This window comes from Culex pipiens, chromosome 3, assembly GCF_016801865.2.
Source record: "Culex pipiens pallens isolate TS chromosome 3, TS_CPP_V2, whole genome shotgun sequence".
NCBI classification, from domain to species: Eukaryota; Metazoa; Arthropoda; class Insecta; order Diptera; family Culicidae; genus Culex; species Culex pipiens.
The window spans coordinates 108,441,368-108,465,287 of NC_068939.1; the positions used below are offsets into that span (position 1 = coordinate 108,441,368).

At 37.7% G+C, this 23,920-nt stretch overlaps 1 protein-coding gene across 4 annotated transcripts in view; it reads right to left on the reverse strand.

The window, feature by feature from the left end:
* Positions 1-23,920, reverse strand: part of LOC120430438 (protein TANC2) — a 163,681-nt gene that overhangs the window by 136,444 nt on the left and 3,317 nt on the right. For 3 of the 4 annotated variants that reach the window (XR_008212414.1, XM_052709771.1, XM_052709772.1), the window contains exon 2: positions 11,145-12,106. Coding sequence is in view for 3 of the 4 variants with exons in the window: in XM_052709771.1 (XP_052565731.1) it covers positions 11,145-12,087 (943 nt within the window). In the remaining variant the exon portion in view is untranslated. Of the gene's footprint in view, positions 1-7,024; positions 7,349-11,144; positions 12,107-23,920 lie in introns of those variants that run through there. The other variant, XM_052709774.1, reaches the window with a different exon arrangement.

Sequence of the window (23,920 nt, forward strand, 5' to 3'; positions counted from 1 at the left end):
TCATTCAGCTCCTCGAGTGCTTACTTCCACCGTTCATTAGCGTAAACGGCGGTGGATTCGTCGTTCTGCTGATGCTGCCTGCACATGCCATTTGTTACCCAACGCAATTCTGATCGTCGTCGTCGATGCGATGCCCAGGAAAGGCCAGCCACGCTGGGGCAGGGTAATAAAATATTATTAATGCAGAATCACAGAATCTAGTTTGCCTACGCGTGCTCTCGCCCAAGGGATCTCGGGATCGTACGTGGCGTGATTTGTCCGCCCAAGGTTCAGAACTGCATGGACTGCACGAAGCGATGAGCTACGGTTGTGGATTACTTATGCACAGCGTGAGAGTGGGGCGAGTCAAAATTGGCATCAAATTTGAGTATGTACTTTCATCTTGTATAAAAAAAAACTATACACCAGCTGCTTCTGAAGTTCGCTTTCAGTTAATATTAACTGAAAACTGTACTACTGAAATTGTCTGAACTTAAAAGTTAAAATTTGTATGAGGGTCATTCTCCGCCAACTTACACGAAATCGGACAAAGTTTCCCCAACTTCGATTTGCGTTAAACTTTGTCCTAAGAGGTAACTTTTGTCCCTGATTACGAATCTGAGCTTTATATTTCGATATCTCGTGACGTAGGGGCGGTACGGCCTCGTTTATTTTTGAACATTCGAAAAAATACGGGGGTTTCAATAATTTGCAGCCTGCAATGGTGATAATGGAGCAGTGCGTGGCCGAATGGTTACGCTGTCCACTTTGTAAGCGGATGATTCAGTGTTCGATTCCCATCTGCTCCAACCTTCCATCAGATGAGGAAGTAAAATGTCGGTCCGGCCTTGGTTGTTAGGCCGTCAAGTCATTCCAGGTGTAGGAGTCGTCTCCATGCCATAAGTACAAACAACACACCAAACCAAGCCTACTCCGGTGGAATCGCTGGCGGCGTTTGGACTCGCAATCCAAAGGTCGTCAGTTCAAACACTGGGGTGGAAGGTTCCTTGAAGTAGAAAGAGTTCTGGGTGCTCTTACCATTCAAGCCTTCGGACTCCTAGGTTCGAGCAGAAACTTGCAATAGAGACCACAAAAGACCCGGGAGTCGTTAATGTGGATGGTTTGATTTTTTGAATGGTGATAATATTAAAATTTGAGGACAAAGTGATTTTAATGTAATATTGGACGCCCGATTTGATGGCCCACTCAAAATTCCGAAAAGAAAACTTAATTTCAATCAACAAAAAAAGTTGTAAAAACTCTGCCATTTTTCGTTACTTGACAAAATAAAAAATATAAAAATTTAAATTACAAGCCTAGGTTTCAACATTTGGATGAATAAAGTGTTTTAAAATGCATTTTTGCAATTCCGTCGTGAAACTACTTACTTTTCCTGTCATTCTTGAACGACGAAATAGCCTACTTTTCTGTACCAAAAATAACAGAATCGAATAGCAACACTTTTCAAAATAAATGCTGAAAAGCTCTACTTTTTAGCACTAAAATGGGTGCTGAAAAGTTGAACTTTTCAGCACTTGTTTCGAAAAGTAACACTTTTCAACATTTTTTTTATTTAAACGATTTATTGACAAAATACATGAAAATTTTACTTAAAATTTCACTCAATGGGTGTTTTTCGGATTTGCAAAAAATGTTGTATGGAACTCGTTGCAAAACTTGATTTTTTCAGCACTCTTCGTATTTATCCAACTCGGTGAACTTCGTTGGATAAATGTACGACTCGTGCTGAAAAAGTCCTCTTTTTGCAACTTGTTGCATAAACTACTATTTACGCGCGTCCAGTTGCTTTCCAATAATTAGTGTTCAAAATATCGAAGTATTGACGAAAATATTTTTATTTTTTTTTCGAAAAAAAAACTTTTTGTGGTACTGTAAACTGTACATTGGTATTTCATGAAAATTTAAAATATTTCCAAAGGAGTTCAAACATGCTAAATAAGATGATTATAAACGCAGGAAAATGCATTTAAATTTTGAAGTTTTCCGAAAAAAAAAATTTGCCTCCTGATTTTCAGGCCGACTTTGATGGGGAGGGGGCACATAAACTTTGAAATATATTTGCAACGGCCTTAATAATTCACAAAGTTCAGTTGATGATCTGATATTTTTAGATCAAAATAAAAATTGATAGTAAAAAAAAATTATAAGGCAAATCCTATGCTTTTATTCATTACATTTGCTTTTTATTTCAACAACGAACGACTTGCTCTCAAAAGACATATTAATACAAAAATGGAAAACCCACATGAAATAAGTTGACCAAGCAGTTTTTTTAGATTAGTTTTAATGTGTATTACCATGAACCACCTTAAACAAAAAAAATATGGCTACGTTGTTATAGATTAAGGATTTGTGATTGATTATGTACTCGACGCGGATGGCAATACATAACAAGTAATTTTTCTTTACGGATAACAATCAGCGCTTGTACTAACTATAAATTTAGCCCGGATGATACGAACATTTTTATGTGAAAGTGACGTAATAAACCAACGTTCCCAGCAGCAATACTAAGTTGTGAAGTGAATAATTAAAAAAGATACTATAAAGTTGTAAAATCGTGTGAGAAACAAGAAAGGTCTCCAGTGGATCCAATAAGAAATGAACTTGAGCATAAAATAAATATAAATAACAACATTCAATGCCAGCAGAACCCTGAGGCCCATCCAACCAACCACAAGTCAAGCCAAGCCCCGGCAAGATGGAAAATTTGAAAGCAAGCAAAAATCATTAATCATTTCGCCACAGTAGTGCAGTGCAGTGCAGAGTGCAGCGTTCGCTAAAATCTCGAATCATTAACATACAGCGCGCGCAACACAATAAAAACAACCCAAAACAAAACAGCAGAATCCTTCGCCGCGCCAGCAGTTTCGCCCTTTTGCCTTTCCACCACGGGACCATGGGATCCCGGTAGCCGCAGAGAGTCTCAGCTCCATTTAAATGTGATGTCCTCTCATAAACTTTACAACTCGCCTCGAGGCCTCCCGTTCACATGGGCCAGGGCTCCAGCGGAGACTTTGGCGGACTTGAGAGGCAAAGGACCTCTGCAAATGCACATCAATTAAAAGCTTCGCTCCGATTTTCGATCAGACGGCGATAATGATAATTTTTTATCTCTGTTCGCGTTCTTCAATTAAAATCTCGTTATCTTGCCACCCCGAACGCTGCTGGTTGGCACCCGCCCCTTGCCTAGGCCTTGCCTCGGGACACCACAGAGTGCTCCGCAGAAGTAAATCAGCAACCTGCCACCGCCGCCGGATGGGAACAAAAAAATGTGTTGTTGAACCGACTTCAGGTCTGCGTCGTCAACCACGCTGGCTGATCGACCCCTGATGGCCGGTGGCCACGACGGCGGCGGCGTATTTCATAATCTGGCCACAGCAGTGCCACAATGAAGCAGTTAACGATTTCACGGCCACACTCCACAAGAGATCGTCACCTGAGACCGAACCGGACCAGATCCAATACCTGATGCGAGAGCTCCCCGAGAGGTACAAGGTAACAACCACTGATCAACAGTGAGAGATATTGTGTGTTCAGTAAGTAGGTATGTTCAGTGCCCTTCTTTCCGAAGACTTCAATATTTACATGAGAATTGGAGTCATTATTATATCCGCAGGAGTAATTCTGCGACTCGAGTAAGGAACAAGCCACGACTGTGTTCAGCTCTGGAAACGGGCGTCAATTCGACTGCTGATGAAGGCATAATCAGTGGCATAAATCGACCTCACATTTTAAATTTTATTTTAATTTTAAAAAGACAAATTTTAAATTGCAAGCACGATCCCTTCCCAAAGAAGCGAGTCAAGGTTCGCAGTGGGTTTTGTAACAAGCCGACGTCATCCCTGTCATGTAATCGACAGATTTAATACGAGAAAAAAAAACGGTTGGCTATCTGAAGACTCAGCACACTCAAGGTTACACCATGACCGTGCATATCGATGAGCACAGTGCACCCAGACACAAAAAATATAATTAGGGCCACCATAAATTACGGTCGCGATCTCATTCCGGTCTTATCGATTACCGCATAAGATATACACACCGATATTTAAGGGTGGTTCATATAATGATTTTGAACAAAATACGAATATTTGAATATTTTTTATTGGTTCGGTAAAAACAGATACAGAACAATACAAATCGTGCATCGATTTCCAAATTTCATGTTTTTACGTGCTCTAAAAACTGATGTCCCTATTCAGACTGTAGTCCCGATTCGTCTCAGTCGACGGTACTTAGAAAGCAATTCTCTAACCTTTCACAAAAATATGTATTTATTTTGTGTATTTTTTCTTATTTGACGAAATTTTGACAGTAATATCCTACAATAATGTATCGCAATTCGCAATTTTCGCAATTTTCAGTGTAAGAACGGGCCTTGACCGATCTTATGCACCAGGTTCCCGACGAACACGCACTGTCCTTACACCTACATCTCACCCTTGCTCTGATTCAGTACGAGCAACACGCTAGAACACGCTTTGAGTGTTCGTGCCAGGCATGCACACCTTCTTTTCCGGTTACGCATTTTAACTCGGCCGGGGGTGGTACATTACGTAGGGTTTGATGTAAGTATAAGCGCCTAACCATCTATAGTGTGCCTATCAACTTTCATTAAAGCAAAAACTGTTTTATTTTTAGTTTGAATTCAAAAACTAATTGTTATTTTACTGTGTATTGTTTTCTCCTAAAATATTCCCTAATGTTAAGTCGTGTTTATCTGTTGATATTTCTTTTGTCGCGGTGTTTTGTTACAATGTTTTGGACCTAAGCATGTTATTCAAAAGTTTACCAAAAGTACAATAGTAGTATTTGTGTTAATCCTTCAATCATTCCATAAATTGAGTAAGGGCTCGAACCTCACTTGTTAGAAAGCAATAGACAGTAAAGGAGAATATACTTTAGGGACCATCCATAAACCACGTGGACACTTTTTTGTGAATCTGTTACGCCCCCCCCCCCCTTCGTGGACAATTGTCCATATAAAAAAAAACTTTTTTGTATGGATCGTGGACAATCGTCATATCCCCCCCCCCCCCCTCTAAAGTGTCCACGTGGTTTACGGATGGTCCCTTATGAAGAAGCAATAGTAAGAGAATCATAATTGTATGTTAAAAAATAAAAAGAATAAGCTTGATGTAGTAGATGTAGAAATAGGCAATATAGTTAATAAATAGAGATAACAAACAAGCTTAGATTATTGTTATGATGGGCAAGATAAAAAATTATTCAAATAAATAAATAAAGAAGTAAATCAACAAAGAATAGGCAAATGATAAATAGACTTGGTATTATTACATTAGGGGCATTATTTGGAAAAAAGAGTGACAAGCATTAAGAGATACGAGAATCAAGAGTTAATAAAATCAAAACCAAATGGTAAACAGAAGAATTAGTGAAGAAGTACGAATCAGTAGAGCAAAATAAAAACAGGAGATAGATGGTAGCTGGAAATGGAAAGGAGAGAAACACCGTTCTGCGACGTTCAGGTACATCCACAGCAATTGACTCAACATACTGCGAATCAAAACACACAATATTATAAATTGCTCTGAGCTGTTGGTACGAAATAACATCTTCGGAGGTACTCGGATGTACTGCAGGACTGCAATCATAAATATGTATTGACAAGAAAGAACTCAACGTCCCGATCTCACTTTTTTTTTAAGTTATACGATTTAAGCCTTTTTTAATGTTAGTCGTGTTTTAAAAATTCTGAAAATATATTTGTTTAAAGATTAGAGATTTTTTTTTTGAAAATTCCTCGTTATAGAATAGTTTTTAGACATTTTCTATATTAAGCGAGTCAAAAAAGGTTCCATAAGATGCTAGCAACATTATTCTGACTATGACTTGTTATATAAAAAGTTTAAATAAAATTGTTACAAAAACAGAAAATTGTAAAAAAATCGCACTCAACATTTTGATTTTTCTTATAATAATTTTATAAACACGAACTACCCTAGAACTTTATCACCGTAAAACTGTGAACAAAAATTAAACTCTGCTAGCGTTTCGAAGAATGTGCAACTATCGAAGGTAGTAAACAGAGGGGAAGGGGGTGGGACACCGGTATGTACACCTCTTCTCCCAGAGGCCACTCGCAAAGATCGATGCTCGCAAACTCGGACAAGAAAATGGCCCCTCGTCGAGCTACAGCGCAGCATAAGTTCTGTCAGCCCGGTCGCGTTCGCTCGAGCGCCCAAGGTTCGCGCGTGACCTTTAATCGTATTAATCAGAGTTTGGGGCAAAAATTAGCAGTATTAATAATGCAACGCAAAAGGTCACCGTTCGGTCTTGGAAAGGTGCAAGAAAGGTTTATTGCACGACGGTGTACTAGCAAAACGCTTAAGCCGGACGCGCGATGGTCAACCGTGTGCTGGAAGTGGGGGGGGATAAATAACATGTTTTGAGTACTTATTCTGCGGGATATCTTAGGTATGCCGAGACAATATCCAGTCCGAAGCCAATAAAAACCACCCACTAATCGAGAAATTTAATTAATTGATTGGTCGTGGAGAGATGCACTGCGAGTGGATTTCGTTAAACTGGAATCTTCATGAGGTGGTTCTTGAACTTGAAGGAAAAAGGTGTTCAACGTGCATTACAACGTAACAGTCTTAAATGCTGAAGGTGTGATGATTTAAATTTGATTCAAAACTGGATTCATATGACTTTGTGAAAAGATAGTAAACAACTTTATTAGCCGTCTACGTTAGGTATCACATGGGCTGTATACTGGCGCCTTATCGCGATGTAAGGTAGTAAATACAAACAAAAACATTCCGATATGTTGACCAAACCGACCAGAAAACGTTTTCCAGCACAAACCGCTTGTTCAGTGCACACTACAATCCTCTCTCACTTAACTTATCAGTGGAACAGGGCAGGCAATTGAAAACCTTTCCGGCTGATTACACAGCTTGTTGCCTTGGCGCATGCGAGACTGAACAAGTTTAGACACGCAGCAGTTCGGCTCCAAAAATAACAAAATAACCCACAAAAATATAAATATATTTACCGAATCGATTACTGCTGACGACATCGTTGCTTCCTTTGCAAACACGAGTTCCCATTCGGATTCGGCTGTTGTTTCTTCCACATGCTTTTCGAAACATTGCACTCATTTAAAAACTGAACCAAACGCGATTCTCTCTTCTACACTCGGCGATGATTGATACGCACATTCATTCATCAAAAACTCATTCACGACGACAGCCTAATTTCGTACCATCTTCATCGCGTCAGACAATGCCCCCAAAACACTGCACAGCAATGGCCATTGCAAACTTCCAAGACAAACCTCACCTCGAGAGGAAGTTCCTGAAGCTGATAGCCCTCCGCGAAAACAACCGTCACTTTACTTCGTACAGTTCCTATCGCCGTCAAGTCCCGACGAGTTACTGAGAGAGCACTGATGAGTCGCGCCAACGCCAACTCTACGCGATTTTGCACGAACTTAATTTCAATAATTCTGCGATAACGATTCGGGGCTGGATTTGACCAGCTCGGGCAATTTATTTTGGTGTGTTTGCGTTTTTTTTTAACGCCGAAGATGGGGAGGTTAAATGATTCGTTAAATTCAATTCAGAAAAAAATAAACATAAAACTAGATTGCACATGATACGAAAAAAAACCCTGTTTTGCTAAATACTTGCATACAAGCTTGATGCATTGAATTTAAACAAAAATAACCGTTTTTACAAATCATTCACTATAATGCATGCACAGGTGTATAAGCTTGAAATCTATCAACAAAGAACACACACTTATCGATATCGTGGAGACAGTTTCGATGGATTTAGATTTGCATTGTAAATTATGACATCATTAGTTGTCACACGGTTCGCCAACCAACGCACGGCATGACGATCGTTTGGCATTCTTGTCTGGAGTAATATCAGAGCTAAGCTGATAAATGATTACGATTTTGCCCACACATACACACTTGAAATAGCCTCACTGCCCCTGTTCGCATAAATGTCCCATATGCATTTTTATCACATTTTTTAGTGAATGATGCAGTCCGGTTCTTACACTGAAATAAAAAAAAGTACCAAATTCCTAAATTTTAGGAATTTTGCCTCTTTTCCTTATTTAGTAATCGGGTTTTTTGGATTACTTAATAAGGAAAGGAAGCAAAATTCATAGAATTTAGGAATTTGGTACTTTTTTTTTATTTCAGTGTAGACATGTAATCTTTCAGAAATTCCACAAAAATGTTGTACATACTTTATAAAACGGCACTTTTTAACATATCACCAACACGTAGATAACCTTATGGGTGAAACAAATTTACTTTGCGTTTTTTGAGCTTGCTGTTCTTATATATGAAACATTTATGCTAGCGTGAGTAACTCAGCCATAACCGATTTACAATTGAGATGCAAGCCGAAAAACAGTCCTAAAAACAATGCCTCTTTGGATATCTTAAACCCTCCCTGCCCCCCTCGAGAACAATGGTGAAAAAAAAACATTTTGTTCGCATTGCGCATGAAAAAAAAAATTCAAGCTTAAATTGTCTATTGCTCACTTCAATCTTGGAATGAGACTTTCAGAAGTGATGGGAAATCATCTTTTTAGTAGATTTAATAAAATCTCTGCAATACTTTATTTTGATATTTTCTACATATAGTAACCCCTTAAATAAGTCTAGAAATATCGGAGTATACATATTTTTTTTGTCTCCCTTCAAATTTAAAAAAAATATATTATTGCTAAAACCAAGCATGAAAGCAACATTCAAGATTTTTTTAATTCAAAATCAAATCAACAATCAACAAATTTTGGAAAATCGCGTCTATTTCAAATAGTTTAACTCCATTATTCATGGTTTTGGAAATATTTACCATCAAACTAGAAAAATGATTTTCTTGGTCGTTATAGCAAGATAGCACACAAGCGATGATATAATATCAAAATAGGGCAGCGAATGACCAAGAAGGTTAAAGCTACTAGAAATAAATGAATTTAGGCCGTTGCGAATATTTTTCAAAGTTTATGTCCCCCTTCAAAATTGGTCTGAAAAATCAGGGGGCAAAAAAAATATTTCCATGAAAATAGAAGTCTAATAAACTGAAACAATCTAAAATGGATTTTTCTGCATTGATAATCATATTCAGCATGTTTGGGCTTGTTTAAAAATGTTTTGAATTTTTATGAAATTCCAATGTATAGCACCTCAAAAATTTTATTTTTCGCATAAAATAAAATTTTCGTCAATACTTAGATATTGTGGAAACTAATGATAGCAAAACAACTGGACAACATTACTGTTATAATGTCTGAGTCAGTTTGTGATACTTTTTCTATTTGGAAAATTATGCTTTAAGATTTAAATTTTGTTTTTTATCGGTTTCCGGTTCTCCAGAACTAGGGTAAATTCAAATATATATTATTTGTACATAAACTAAAATTTGTTCGAGATTAAGCTTTTATTAGTTATAATAAAACAAATTTTGCTATACGGCAGTTCCCCTATCAGATTAATAATTTTTAAAGATTTTACAATAAGGCCAAACTCCGTAATTTTTCTTTTCGAAATCAGGGAGATGAAATGATATCAAAACATGAATAAAATTTTAAATTAACAACAGATCTTCAGGCGATTCACCCAAAGTTTATTTTTCCAGTTTCAGATGTTACAAGTTATTTTACGCCATTGAATAAAAAACGAATAAGATCACAATCCGGAAAAAAGTAAACCGGACAACATTATTTTCGTTGGAACGTTGGAAAGGTTTTTTTTTATAACATTTGTAATGGACAGCTGTAATAATGTATCAACAATTTGGTATGCTTTAATTTGACTTTAATTTTATTTGAAATCAAAAAAATCAAATTATTCGCTCTACAGCATTGCCTTGGCGTTCTCGATTGCGAGATTCCTACTCGAAACTAGGTGTTCGAAGGCTTGATTGTTGAGGCAATTGCAAACCTCTTTTTACACCTAAGCTTCCATCCACCTCGGGATTCGAACTGATGACCTTTGGATTGTTATTCCAACTGCCTACCAGCGACTCCACCGAGGCAGGACCCAGGGAGACGACTCGTAATTTTATTTATAATATTGAAAATTAGACCTAAAAACATTGAAAAATGTTATCAGCAAATTCAATTATTTTAAGCTTCAGGATGAATAAGAATGTTCTACTGTTGATTAAATATTGGAATTATTATTTACTCATTTCCCGATTGCACAAGAAAAACATTTTCAAAATGGTTCAGCCTGTGCTAAGCAGACTGAGCGACAGCATCATTAACACTCGAGTAGATTTATTAGCTTTTTTTGAAAAAGTTCATTCTTAGAGCAGTATTCTACTGTCCATAAATGCATATTTGTCCCACGTGCATTGTTTGATAAATTTAAAAAAACGCATTTGAAGTGTTTGTAACATCATTGTGTCCACGTGGCCTTAAGTAAAATACTAAATCAGATTTCTAAAAAAAAAATTTGCTTTAAACAAAACAGTCTCTAAATTGCCCCATAAATGATAACCAAGGGAACTTTATCTCTGGCAGATGCCAAAATGCCGCTATATTTTCAGAGGATTGATCCTTTCAAATGCGCTTCGAGAGAAAAAAAAAACATTCTCAAACTCGTTCCACACTCGGCTCGGTTTATTGAACTCGTAAAGCTGTCTGCTCGTTTGGCTGATACATTTTTATCTACATACCAGTCTGGAAGCGGATTTCACGAAGTAATTTTTTTTTTTTGTTTTGTTTCATTCCTCAAGAATGTTGGCGGCAAATCGGCATGTCGAACGTGACTCGAGAAGACAGCGAGCGCGTTGCAGCTCGTGCAAATGCAATTGCACACTAATCGATTACTCAATTCCAATATAAATCAAAGTGGCATCGTTTGGCGATTAGCTTTTCGTACCTGTTTGCAAATTTGTTTCACATTTCACTTTGGTCGTCCCGGACTGACGGTTTGGCAGACGTGTTTTCTAATCTTATTTTGACTTTAGAAATTGGCCTTTACGTTTTGTTATTTATTCATGCAAATCCGATTAACAAATGAATGGCGCCACGGTTAGTGGAGCGAGGTAATAATTGAATCGAGATGGCCTGTTTCGAGCGATTCAGAGAGAATGTGCGTCATAAAATAATCGAAACTTGTTATAAGAAATTTTACGTACCTTTATCGGCGATTTCCTTTAGCTCCGCTTCTGTTTCCTCCGTAAACTCATCCCACCACTTAACACGTGTTTTCTCATTAGTGGCAAATCTAACAACTTCTATGGACGAGTTCATTGAATTCGGCTCGTAAATGGAACTTGCCATCGACGAGAATCCATCAACGATAGAGTTGTTCATCGAATTATTGTTGCCGGTTGAGAACACTCGAGGATCTAACAAATTTTCGTTACTTTTAACTATCAAACTAGGGTCGTTCCATCCACTGCACGTGTTCATCAAGTTCAACTCTCCATAGCACGAGGTGGTCATGATTTTCGGAAACTTCTCCATGGGGCCACCGGAAGTAATCATCACTTGACAGTCTACGGATTGAATCTGACTAGCAGGCTTATCGCGAGGTTTCTTCTTCACCGTTGCGTAAATTTCAATTTCCTCGTACTTTCGATCTTCCAGCTCCACCCGATGATGAATATCTGCGGCCACAACGACCCTCTGGTTCGGCTGGGCGTAAATCTGCTCGATGTTTTCACACGACTCAATATCCAGGATGGCAGACTCGTCAAGCGTCGTAATGAAGTCGTCTGCGTCTTCTGCCTCCCAGCAGATCTTCTTCACCCCAAGATCCGACTCAAAGTCAATGTCGACCGTTTTGATCGGCCGGCGCATCAAATCCGCCGGAAGTGAGGTGAACTCGTTCGTTTGCATCCACGGCTCGTACATGGACACGGGGCGGGCCGATTTGGGCGGCGTTGGACGGCTGCACGCCCCGACGAGGAAGTCGGGCACCATTCTGTCTCTGCCAATAGTGGCGTACTCCGGCCCATCCGGATTGCTCGATTCGTAGTTGAGATTGTCCACGCCGGACGAATTTAGGTCGTCAGTGTTTGTGGACATCGTTGATATCATGGAGTCGTTCAAAAGTTTCTCCGTTGAGTCGTCCATTTTGATTGTGTTTCGTGTCCTGAAACAAGAGAAAAAATAGATTATTTCTACGTGGAAAGCATTAAAATATGTGTTTCATTTGTAAGCATTTTGCAAGATAAATCAATGAAAATTATTTTTAATTAAGTTCTTTTTGTCAAAGAACAGACCCTGTGAAACAGATTACAATCTTTAAGAAATGTGACATTTGAATGTGATTTTGTAGCAATTGGATTGCAGATATTTTACAAAGATAATTCGCTTAGTCCAAATAACACATGATGCAACAAAATAAAAAAAAACACATTCCATTTCCCATATTAAAAATAAATATCTCAAACTTAATTTAATGTGATTTAGATAAATGTTTTGAAGACATAACTTAAGAAACCCCAAGAATCTTTTAGTGTCAGCAACGTCCCCAAATAATGTAACATAAGGAAAAACAAACAATATCGACCATCCAAATCCTCCGCCATCATCAGCGGAAAATGCATCTTCAAAGCTTAGATATTTCTTTTTTCCCGTCCCGTGGATCGAAGTTACCATGCTGGAAAAACTCCCCTCGCCACTAAGGTAGTATTTCCACGCCATACGGTGTCAACGACATGGCGTGGACTTTCAGGGGTACCACGCGTCACGTCGCACCTTGGCAGACCGATGAGTGACAACGGCTGCTGCACTACTCCGAGGTATATTGAATTTGTAAGGTAAGATGAAAACATCGACTAACAAAACAGTATGTACTTAAAATAAATTTTAGTAAGATTCGTTTTTATATTTCAGTTGTGGTCCATGATAATTCCAAGTTCAAATATTTTTAATCTCATATAGTTTGATTGTAAAACTATTTAACACTAGCAAAAAATCCGGAAAATTCTGCAGCGGTTTTAATATTAAAAACAAACAATTAAAAAAATGTAAACGTTAAGCTCTACCTTGAACAATTTACATACTTTGACAGTGTTCCTTTCTCTAGTGCACTCTCTTGTCACTCACTCACGCACGCACCCTCTCGTGCAAAGCAGCTTCCTTTTTTTTCTTCCTTCCTTGCCACCGTTTGTAGAGTCTCATGCGCATCGTACGCTGATCAGTCTGCGCCGTCGCGTCGTCGTCAGCCGGTAGAAAATCTTTGCTGGGGGTTCTTCCTTACGCGAGCGCATCATTTTTCTTTCCACACATTTCCACTTCCACCTTTTTTTATTTTGCCCTGTCTAACAGCCGGTGTAAGACTATAAAATCCCTAGTAGATGCGGCTGCTGTCGGTCCATCGCTACACGCAGTATTAATAAAATTAAAGTTCAAGTACCATTTGGAGTCCCGGTGACGAACGTTCGCCCCTGGCCCTTCAGAAGGAAGGGACACACATTTCACAAGACAGTTGAGGACCATCCATCAATTACGTCCAACGAGTTGACACCTTCCAGGGAAAATTCTTGGAACGGATACTACTTCGGCAGTGGTCTTTGAGGGGTGTGGTGTGATTTCAAAATAAGAATTAAAAAACTTCTTTTGTCACGAAAATTGATATCATTGATTTGAATTGTCCACATTTAAAGTTTATTAAAATCTGCAAAAAAATAGAGTTATACTAAAATCGAACATTTCAGCACTCAAATGAGTGCTGTAATAGTAGTTTATGCAACAAGTTGCAAAAAGAGGTTTTTTTCAGCACGAGTCGTACATTTATCCAACGAGGTTCACCGAGTTGGATAAATACGACGAGTGTTGAAAAAAACAAGTTTTGCAACGAGTTCCATACAACATTTTTTGCAATTCTGAAAAACACCCATTGAGTGAAATTTTAAGTCAAATTTTCATGTATTTTTCCAATAAATCGTTTAAATAAAAAAAATGTTGAAAAGTTTTACTTTTCGAAACAAGTGCTGAAAAGTTCAACTTTTCAGCACTCATTTCAGTGTTGAAAAGTAGAACTTTTCAGCATTTATTTTGAAAAGTGTTGGTATTCGATTCTGTTATCAGAAGGACAGGAAAAGTTGACAGTTTCACAGCGGAATTGCAAATAGTAGTTAATGCAACAAGTTACAAAAAGAGGATTTTCAAGTTTTGCAACGAGTTCCATACAACATTTTTTGCAATTCCGAAAAACACCCATTGAGTGAAATTTTAAGTCAAATTTTCATGTATTTTGTCTATAAAACGTTTAAATCAAAAAAAATGTTGAAAAGTGTTACTTTTCGAAACAAGTGCTGAAAAGTTCAACTTTTCAGCACCCATTTCAGTGCTGAAAAGTAGAACTTTTCAGCATTTATTTTGAAAAGTGTTGCAATTCGGTTTTGTTAATTTTGGTACAGAAAAGTAGGCTATTTCGACGTTCAAGAATGACAGGAAAAGTAAGTAGTTTCACGACGGAATTGCAAAAAGTTCTCAAAATAAATGCTGAAAAGTTCTACTTTTCAGCACTGAAATGGGTGCTTAATAGTTGAACTTTTCAGCACTTGTTTTGAAAAGTAACACTTTTCAACATTTTTTTGATTTAAATGGTTTATTGACAAAATACATGAAAATTTTACTTAAAATTTCACTCAATGGGTGTTTTTCGGAATTGCAAAAAATGTTGTATGGAACTCGTTGCAAAACTTGATTTTTCAGCACTCTTCGTATTTATCCAACTCGGTAAACCTCTTTGGATAAATGTACGACTCGTGCTGAAAAAATCCTCTTTTTGCAACTTGTTGCATAAACTACTATTTCAGCACGTTTTTCACTCACGCTTTTCAGCACGTTTTCCAAACAAGCTCCAGTTATTTGATGCACATAACTGGAGCGTGTTTCAAAAACGTGCACTAATGTATAATTAGTTCAAAATTGTTTTGAGATTTTCGATAGAAATTTTGGAGTTTCATGTCAAATAAAAAAAAATTCACATTATTATTACATTTAAATTATTATTACTTTTACATCAGATAGATAATTCTGTTAAATGTAATGTTCTCATTTTTAAGTGTGTAATGAACTTTTCAGTATTCATTTTTGGTAATGATAATTATGTCATTTCGTCTCTATATCTATCATGACAGCAAATGTAAGTTTTTCAAACCCAGAATGAAAAAATAACATTAAAATTGTTTTAAATCGGAAACGGTGAGCCTAATGAAATGTTCAAAGTTGAGTACCTGTTAGGATTTTACCTCCAGTGCCACCAGGTTAACCCTTCGTAGCGGTAGCCCGTAAAAAGTGGATTTTATTATTTTTAATATCGCTACCTCAAATCAATTTAGAAAATAACCTCACCAGATCCAAATTTTCATATAACTAACAATCCTATTTTGCCAAATACATGAACAAGAAAATAGAAATTTAAAAATAAACATCACTACAATTATTTTTGTGTAAAATTAAGTGTCTGAAATTGGCTAATTTTTGGCACAGAATGCGATATTTGCTGACCAACCAAAACAAAAGAGAGAAAAACATACCACGAAGCTGATGTTTAACATGAAAAAGGCACATTTCGATTGACTAAACTCTCTTAAACATTTTAAATTAAAAATCTAATTTAATGTCGGCTTTCTAAGGACGCTCCCTTGAAGGTATTACACAACGTCAGCTGAAACTAGACAACAACCAACCGGCACAAACGGTGCGCAAAACACATTAGTATACATCTCCTGTTTGCTTAGTAGAGTCATCTTTTTCACATTTTAGTCGCATACACTTAGCACGCCAAGAAAATGACTTTCCTTCTAAAAATAACACCCCTTGGGCAAAAATGTATAGGACTAACGCGTTTTGCAAATGTGGTGTATAGTGTATACTGAAGAAGAAAAAAAGCGCCACTTATTTACTTTCTCCGATGACGCTGCGCCGCGGCAAAGAATGTCGGCAGAAGTGTGTTGTTTTAGTTGGTTTAATTTTCGCATTTTTTTTTTTTTTGTTTTCGTACGCACATATTCCCTTGCGATCAAATTAAAAATATTTGCGCAAAACCAGATACGCACTGGCAAACACTCGAGGGTTGTGGGGATAATCCACCATGCGTGCTAAGAGAGAAATTTTTCCCGTTTTCTGAGTGCTGAGTCTGTTTTTTCTAAATTGATTTATAATCCATAATTACACAGCTAAAAAAGTAGTAATCACCTCCGTGTACGCACGAGAGCAAGCAGCAGTGAAGTGCTCAGTGCTCTATCTTTTTTTCGGATTTTTTCGTCGCTATTGATTGTGATTACCCGCGAGTTTGCTTCTCCAGCATGCCAAAGGCCGGCCGTGGCCGTGGCAGTTCGAGTGCGGCCTCGAAAAACCCGCGAAGTTCGTCTACCGGCCGTGTGCAAAAAGGTAAACAAAACAACGCCGTGTCGACCGCCATCGCGCAGGGGAGCGTGAGCGCAGAAGGCATCGATAAAAAGTTACTACATCCCGGATATGTTCCGAGATCACCAGTGCGAACCCGTTCCGGTACCTCCGGTGCCACAACCAGTGGCACATCAACATCCGCCAACATCCCCATCAGGAACGAGTTCCAGATGCTGAGCGACGACGAAGAAAACAACAACAACACCGACGGTAGTAGCACTACCGACGACGACGACGATGATGATCGTGCACGGAAAAAAGTGTCGACGTTAAAAAAGAACAATTCTCCTACGGAACGAAGACCACCTCCAATTTTTGTTTTGGACACGTTGGCGGACGATGTTGACGAGTTGCTGGAAGGCCTCGGATATTGTCTAAAAATCGGCAAGTCGTCAGTGCAAGTGATCACACTGACCAAAAAGAATTTCGACCTGGTGCTTGAAGAATTGAAGCGTAGCAACTTCAACTTCTACACATTTAACCCAGAGAAGCCCCCTGTCAAGGTCGTCTTGCAGGGTTACCAAGACCGTCCGGTTTCCGACCTGAAGAAGCACCTTTCGGACGCCGGAATAAAACCGCGGGAGATAAAAGTGCTCTCGCGCAAAACAACGGTAACAGGTACCCATACACTGTACCTGTTGTACTTCGACCGCGGCACCGTCAAGATCCAAGACCTGCGGCGGATTAAGACGTTGGACGGTTTTTGGGTAAACTGGCGGTTTTACGCCAAGAACCCGACGGACGTAGCGCAATGCCACCGTTGCCAGAAATTCGGCCACGGCTCGCGGAACTGCAACCTCCGGCCCCGCTGCGTGAAGTGCGGTGAGTCACACCTCTCGGAGGCGTGCGCACTGCCACGAAAGGCGGACTTGGGGGACAAGGCAGAACAAACCAAGCCGCGCGTAAAGTGCGCGAACTGTGACGGCAACCATACCGGCAATTACCGCGGATGCGTCGCGCGCAAGGCCTACCTCGAGGAGCAGGAAAAGAGGAAGAAGAAAGTTGCAGCGTCCCACTCTCCTCAGCGAAGTACGAGCGCAGCCGTTCCTGCAGCTGGACAGCGTACGGTTCCAGCGGAAAACTCAGCGTTCCCTCCTGGTTGGGGGCGTTCGTTCGCCAGCGTGGTCGCTGCCGGTAACGGCAATGCGGCCCAGCAAGAAGTCACCGGGGAAGATCTCTTCACCCTGCCGGAGTTCTTTGCTCTCGCGGGGGAGATGATGACGCGGTTTCGGAGCTGCCGGAATAAGGCGGAACAATTCCTGGCCCTTGGGGAGCTGATGATCAAGCACATCTATAATTGATATTTTTCTGTGATCTAGTGTTAAGCTTTCTCTTTATCTATCCTTTTCCCATTGCACTTTCTGTAAGTTTTTTGAAAACTTTTTCTTACTCTTGCCTTCTATTTAATATTTATAAGTAATAACACATTCGATTGAATTACGATGTAACACACAGCTGAAAGGAACTCCAAAACTCTGTTATGTACCTAAATGAACTCATTGTAACTTGATTATTCACAAATAAACCGAATTGAAATTGAAAAGTAGTAATCTAGCTGCGTGTAAAAGACCTGGGTGTAAAATAAATATTGCATTATTTTATGCAATTTTATGTGGTTTTACATCCTGAAATTTGTAGCCCATCAGTATGAGAAACCTACTTGACCGAAATGTCAAGCTCATATATGCGTTTATCTTTCCAGCTTTTCACCGGTCTGATGGCCGAGTGGGCTAAGGCGCCAGTCCTTACTGTTGGTGCTGGTTTTGAATCCCGTCGGTTGCAACTTTTTTTTTGTGTTTGCAAAAATTGTTCATGCAGTGGGTAACATTAAGTGTTTATTTTGACGAATTGATGTGCATGCTTTTGCTTGCGATTTTACCATCGAATTTTTTGCTGTGTAATCATAAAGTTAATATAGTTTAGTAGACTCCCACACATTTCGAATATTATTTTAACTTTTAAAAAAAATTCAGTTAAAAAAATATAAAAGCCAATGCAAATTGAGCTTGAGAAATTAGTTGTCGATCCACTGACGACCACTTTTTGCTTTTACTAAAAATGGAAGGTGTAATGTTACCTCAAATTAGACTGGAAAAGTAGTGAATTTCAACATTTTCAGAGGTAAAATCACACATTTTTCTGACATAAAAGATGTACCCATTCCCAGATGTAATATTACCATGATGTTTATTACAATGTAATCGTGTTTCCCTTATCAACAGCACGTATTTTATTTAATGTGCTGAAACGATCGTCAAAACTATGTGTGAACAGGTAACAGTCTTTGGCCACTATCGGCGCCCGCCATGTCAGTTTGTAGATCTCGGGAGGATGGATTCATCCTTTCCAAACCATTCAATGGTTTGGTTTATTCCAAATTCAGAACTTTAATATTTTATTCTTCTACTATGGTTAATAGGAACACTAGTTTTCAAGGGTTCTGAAAAGTTTAAAATCTGGAAAACACACATTTTATGCGGATGTGTTTTCATTTTGCACGTACTTGTTTAGAGGAAGAATTTTTTTTTAACTTACAGTGGAATGTGCATTATTCTGGCCAAATCTTAAGAAACTGAAAACGTATACAATAAAACATTTCTACAAATTTGCATTAATTTGTTTAGATTTTTTTAATTATTTCCAAGATTTTTCAATTGACCCTAAACCTACAGTTGTTTTATCCACCCTGAATAATCGTTTAACATTGTAAAAGCTGATAATATAAGATAATAAAATAAGATACCCTTTTACGATACAAAACTAGACTATAACTCCCCACTAGGGTGACAATAAAAAAAATCGACGTCATGGATACCTAAGGCTACCAACTGTACGGATTTTTTCCTTACCGTACGGATTTTCGACCCTCTCCGCGGATTTTAAACAGGCCGGATTTTTGTACGGAATTTTTCGCATAATACGGATTTGTACGGAATTTTAACAACTTTTTAAAAAAATCATTGCTTTTTTGATTGGGTCAAAGCTTTTGCTATTTAGACATTAATAGAGATAGCTTGCATAATTTTCCGGGTTTTCCTAAGTTCAAACTTGATTGTCAATAATTGTTCTTTTCAAATTCCTTACATAACATATTCATCAAATAAAAGATCAAAAGGCTTTCTAAAGTTTGTGAAAACCTTGTGTTATGCTTGTATTTATAGGACCTTTCCAATAAAAGCTCTAGAAATGTTTTCGTGAAAACACTGACAACGATATTATTCGTAAAAGCAAACTTGATATTTCGTAAACTTATAAACGTTTATCAAAAATATTTCTATTTCTAAAATTCCAAATTTATCTAAATAATTCCTTGACATTTTTTGTTATACCATGGTGTCATGTCGGTAAAGTATACGGCTCTAACGTTTTTCCAAAATTTTCATGTTTTCTTGTCACTCTCCTCGATTTTACATTACGTTATTAGTTATCACACGTCTAAAACGTGTGTTTGAATTGACACTGTTAATATACTGAATATATTATGAACATTGAGAAAAATCTTAATCCGAAAAAAGTTCACGCATACAATAAGCAACTGATCTGTAAAGAACAACCGGAAGAATCAATCATTCTCCTACTCGCGTTTCGTTCCATCCATTTTAGAAGAAAGACTTGCTACGCCACACCGGGACCGAGTCTTTGTCTTCGGGATCGATGCTGGGCAACATTAGAATGCAAACGGGGAAAAGGACCGCGAAACCGTAAATCACATCCAATCTACCAAATATTTACGTCTCGCGAGCCGAGTTAGAGATTCAGCAGTTCATATAAAGCGTGAACTCCCACAACCCTGTCTAGTGATGCAAAAAGCGGCAACAAATTAGACGATTTTCTACTCAACTGTCTGCGAAGAAGTCCGTCATCATGACATTTCGTAGCACCGTAACGGAAATCGTTTTTTAGCAAACCCGACCCTCCAACGCATCCCAGTCGTTGACCCAGATGATTCATCGGTGGCCTCAGACGACTTCCGACGGGATCACCCAGCTAGTCTGGCCCGACCCGACGACATCAGGAGGAAGTAATTGCTTCCTTGATTTACTGCACGTCTACTTCTCACGGTTCGCAGCCAAAAAACGCGCGTTTTCAGGTCAAATCGTGCGATTCAAAATTTTCTGCGGTGGCGATGATGCGTTTGTTATCTTGTGAGAAATTTTGCACAATGTTTAAATTTAAAAATATTTTTCCTCCTCCGCCACTTCGGACTAGAATAACTTCAGACAAGCAAATTATAGCCAGACACCGTCGCCGTGGCCGACCGTTGAGCGCCGACCGAGTTAAACGGCTTGTCGTGCCCCCGCGTGCTGGCAGAATGCATTTCCGATGGTGTGGATGCATGCATACGCCACGCCACGACACGCCGCCATACGATGTGGTTTACTGAATTCGATCGTCAACAAAAAACAGCCAGCGCAAACCGGCCGACCGGCCGGCGAGTTGGCGAGAGTCTCATCTTGACATTGACTTTCAGGCCCGGGCGTCGTCACCGGTCATCGTCGTCGCTGCGTCCACGCGGTACGGTGCGTCTCGGCGCAATGTATTGGGTTAGTAGAGTTGATTGATGGCGTACGCATATCTAATAGCAGGTAAAAATAATTAAGCAATTTTAGATTTTATGCACAGATCCGGATGTTAAATAAATTGGTTAGAATTCATCTCAAATACCATCATAGTATACATCGTTGAAGAGGTAGTTGAAAAACTTTTCCTGAGAGTTTAATTTGAAGATCTTGCAAGCCTGTTTCAAGTATCGCCTCTGCAAAAACTGAGTTTTCTTCGCATTTGGTTCCCAAGTAGTTATTAACTCCGATGAAAATTCTTTCCGAAACTTTTGTGTGCCAAATGTTTCTATTAGCAGTGAGGAAGGCACAAGTTAGATTAAATGAGTTTATTTTATTTGTTTAGTTTTTTTTTCTATATTTCTGGCAGTTTTTTTTTCAAATTTGTAGAAAAATTATCCCTCTACTGCCCAATTTTTTCCAAAATTTTTATTTTTCCCCTGTTTAAGAGGTCATTTTGAGCAACTTTTATTCTACGAAAAACTTTACTTCTCTTGGTTTATGTTTTTCTTGTTTCATTTTCAGTATTTTAATTTGCATTTAGGCCGTTGCAAATATTTTTCAAGGTTTATGTCGCCCCCCTTCAAAAATGGTCCAAAAAATCGAGGGGCAAAAAAAATATTTTTTCAAAAAACTTCAAAAATTTATTGAAAATAAAAGTCAAAACAACTGAAAACAAACTAAAACGCATTTTTCTGCATTGATAATCATATTTAGCATGTTTGGGCAGGATTAAAAATATTTTGAATTTTAATGAAATTCCAATGTACAGCAAAACCTTTATTTTTGGCAAAAAAATAAATTTTCGTCAATACTTAGGTATTTTGGAAAATAATGATTGCAAAACAACTGGACAGGTGTATAATGCATTTTTAAACACTTTTTTCATGAAAATGTTAAAACCGTGGCTCTTATATTCAATTTTAATTTTTTTTATTTTTTTGACTTTGGGACATAAACTTCAAAAAATATTTGCAACGGCCTTATCTTGTTTAGTTTATGTTTGTTTTTGGTCGTATTTGGCCTAGTCTACCACCTCGTATCATTACATTTTGCCTATCCATTTTTTTCACGTTTTTACAGTCACTTTTTGATTGTTTTTCACATTTTTTTTCTATAAAATGGCACAATTTTCATTTAAATTGTAAAAAAATGAGGCATAGTCTGGGACACTAGAAAAAATACTGCATATTTCTTTTTACTTAACCCCTTCCCACCCAGAGCAAAATCGAGATTTTTCACGTTTTTCACCATTACTCGTAACTGGATCGACCAAATTGGATGAAATTTTAATTGTTATAAGTTAACATTCTATATAAACTAATGCAGGTTGAAAAAATGCATGGTTGCAGAGAAATTTAATTTTGAACACAAAAATTAGTGGTGCTCTGGAGTAACCATGGGCGTTAGAGGGTTAAAATATAGGAAATGTTAGTAAAAAACACAGCCAAAGTTGACCTCTAAAAAAATGTCATTTTTAAAAACATTGGCAAAGTCACATAAAACAAGTAAAACTTCCAACCCATAAATTTTCAAAAAATTGCAGTGTTCTTCATTCCAATGCTTTTTAAAGAACAAAATTTGGTTGAAAAATTGATTTTTGGCGATTTTTTAAAGCCCATAGAGGGTTAAACAAAAACTTTAAATGTGACAACGAATGCAACATACTGAATTAAACGTATAATACAAGTGCCACCAAACATTGAATACCTAATACAAATATTCAAGAGTTCTTTTTCCTAATGTTTTTTTACTAATGAGCAATTCTCTACGAAATTGGTCTTTTTTCTTCAATTTTAATATTTGTATTTTTTAATCCGACTGAAACTTTTTTGGTGCCTTCGATATGCCCAATGAAGCCATTTTGCATCATTAGTTTGTCCATATAATTTTCCATACAAATTTGGCAGCTGTCCATACAAAAATGATGTATGAAAATTCAAAAATCTGTATGTATCTCAAGGTCGTATCAACAAAGTCCGAAGAAGCAAAATATAGAGAATTTTCTAAGCTTTTCAAAAATATTTTTTTCAAAGTGGGCAAACATGTGCACTAATTAAAAAAAAAGAAAAACTGCGACTATTTTCAAAAAAGTCACTTAAATATGGCTATAACTTGAAAACGGTGCACTTTATCAAAATTTCACTACAGTACTTTTTGATTGCAAATTCAATTTTACATCGAAAAATAAAGTTGAAAAATTTTTGCGACCAAAATTTAGATTTTTGGAAAAAATCAGTATTGATTAAAAAATTCATAACTCGGTCAATGATTTTTTGCACAACCTGGAAATTTCTGAATAGTTGGCATTTTATGTCCTCTAAAACATATAAAAAAAAATAAAAATAGTGTTTTTTGCAAATCAAGTTTTAGTGATAAAAAGTCAAATAAAAAAATCACCAATTTTTTTTCCGTGTATCATTTTTTTCCAGTGTAGTCCGTATCCATACCTACAACTTTGCCGAAGACACCAAATCGATCAAAAAATTCCTTCAAAAGATACAGAATTTTGAAATTTCATACATCGTTTTTGTATGGACAGCTGCCAAGTTTGTATGGAAAATTATATGGACAAACAAAAGATAAATCATACTTTCTAATAGGTGCAAATCATTGGTTGGAACACTACTGATCTAGGAAAAATAGCATTTTGATAAAATGAGCCTTATAACGATCCCTAAGCCTTATTTTGTACTTTCCAAATATTATTAGAAAACAAAGGTTTAAAAAAAAAACTTCATTAAATCTTGACCCGTGGCGTTTACGTCGTTTTGGCGGTTATGTGGTAGTAGAATCAGCTAATAACACTGCTAGAGACAATTCCTCATACTGGAAATAATTAAAATTGTAAAAATTACGGCCGTACGAGCGATTGTTCCTCTTGCCCCATATACTCGTCTTGCCCCACCTTCCCCTAAACGAATTTTATCACCAAGATTCAAGTTTCCCGCCTCATCACCAGTATTCTCGCTTTTTTTTTC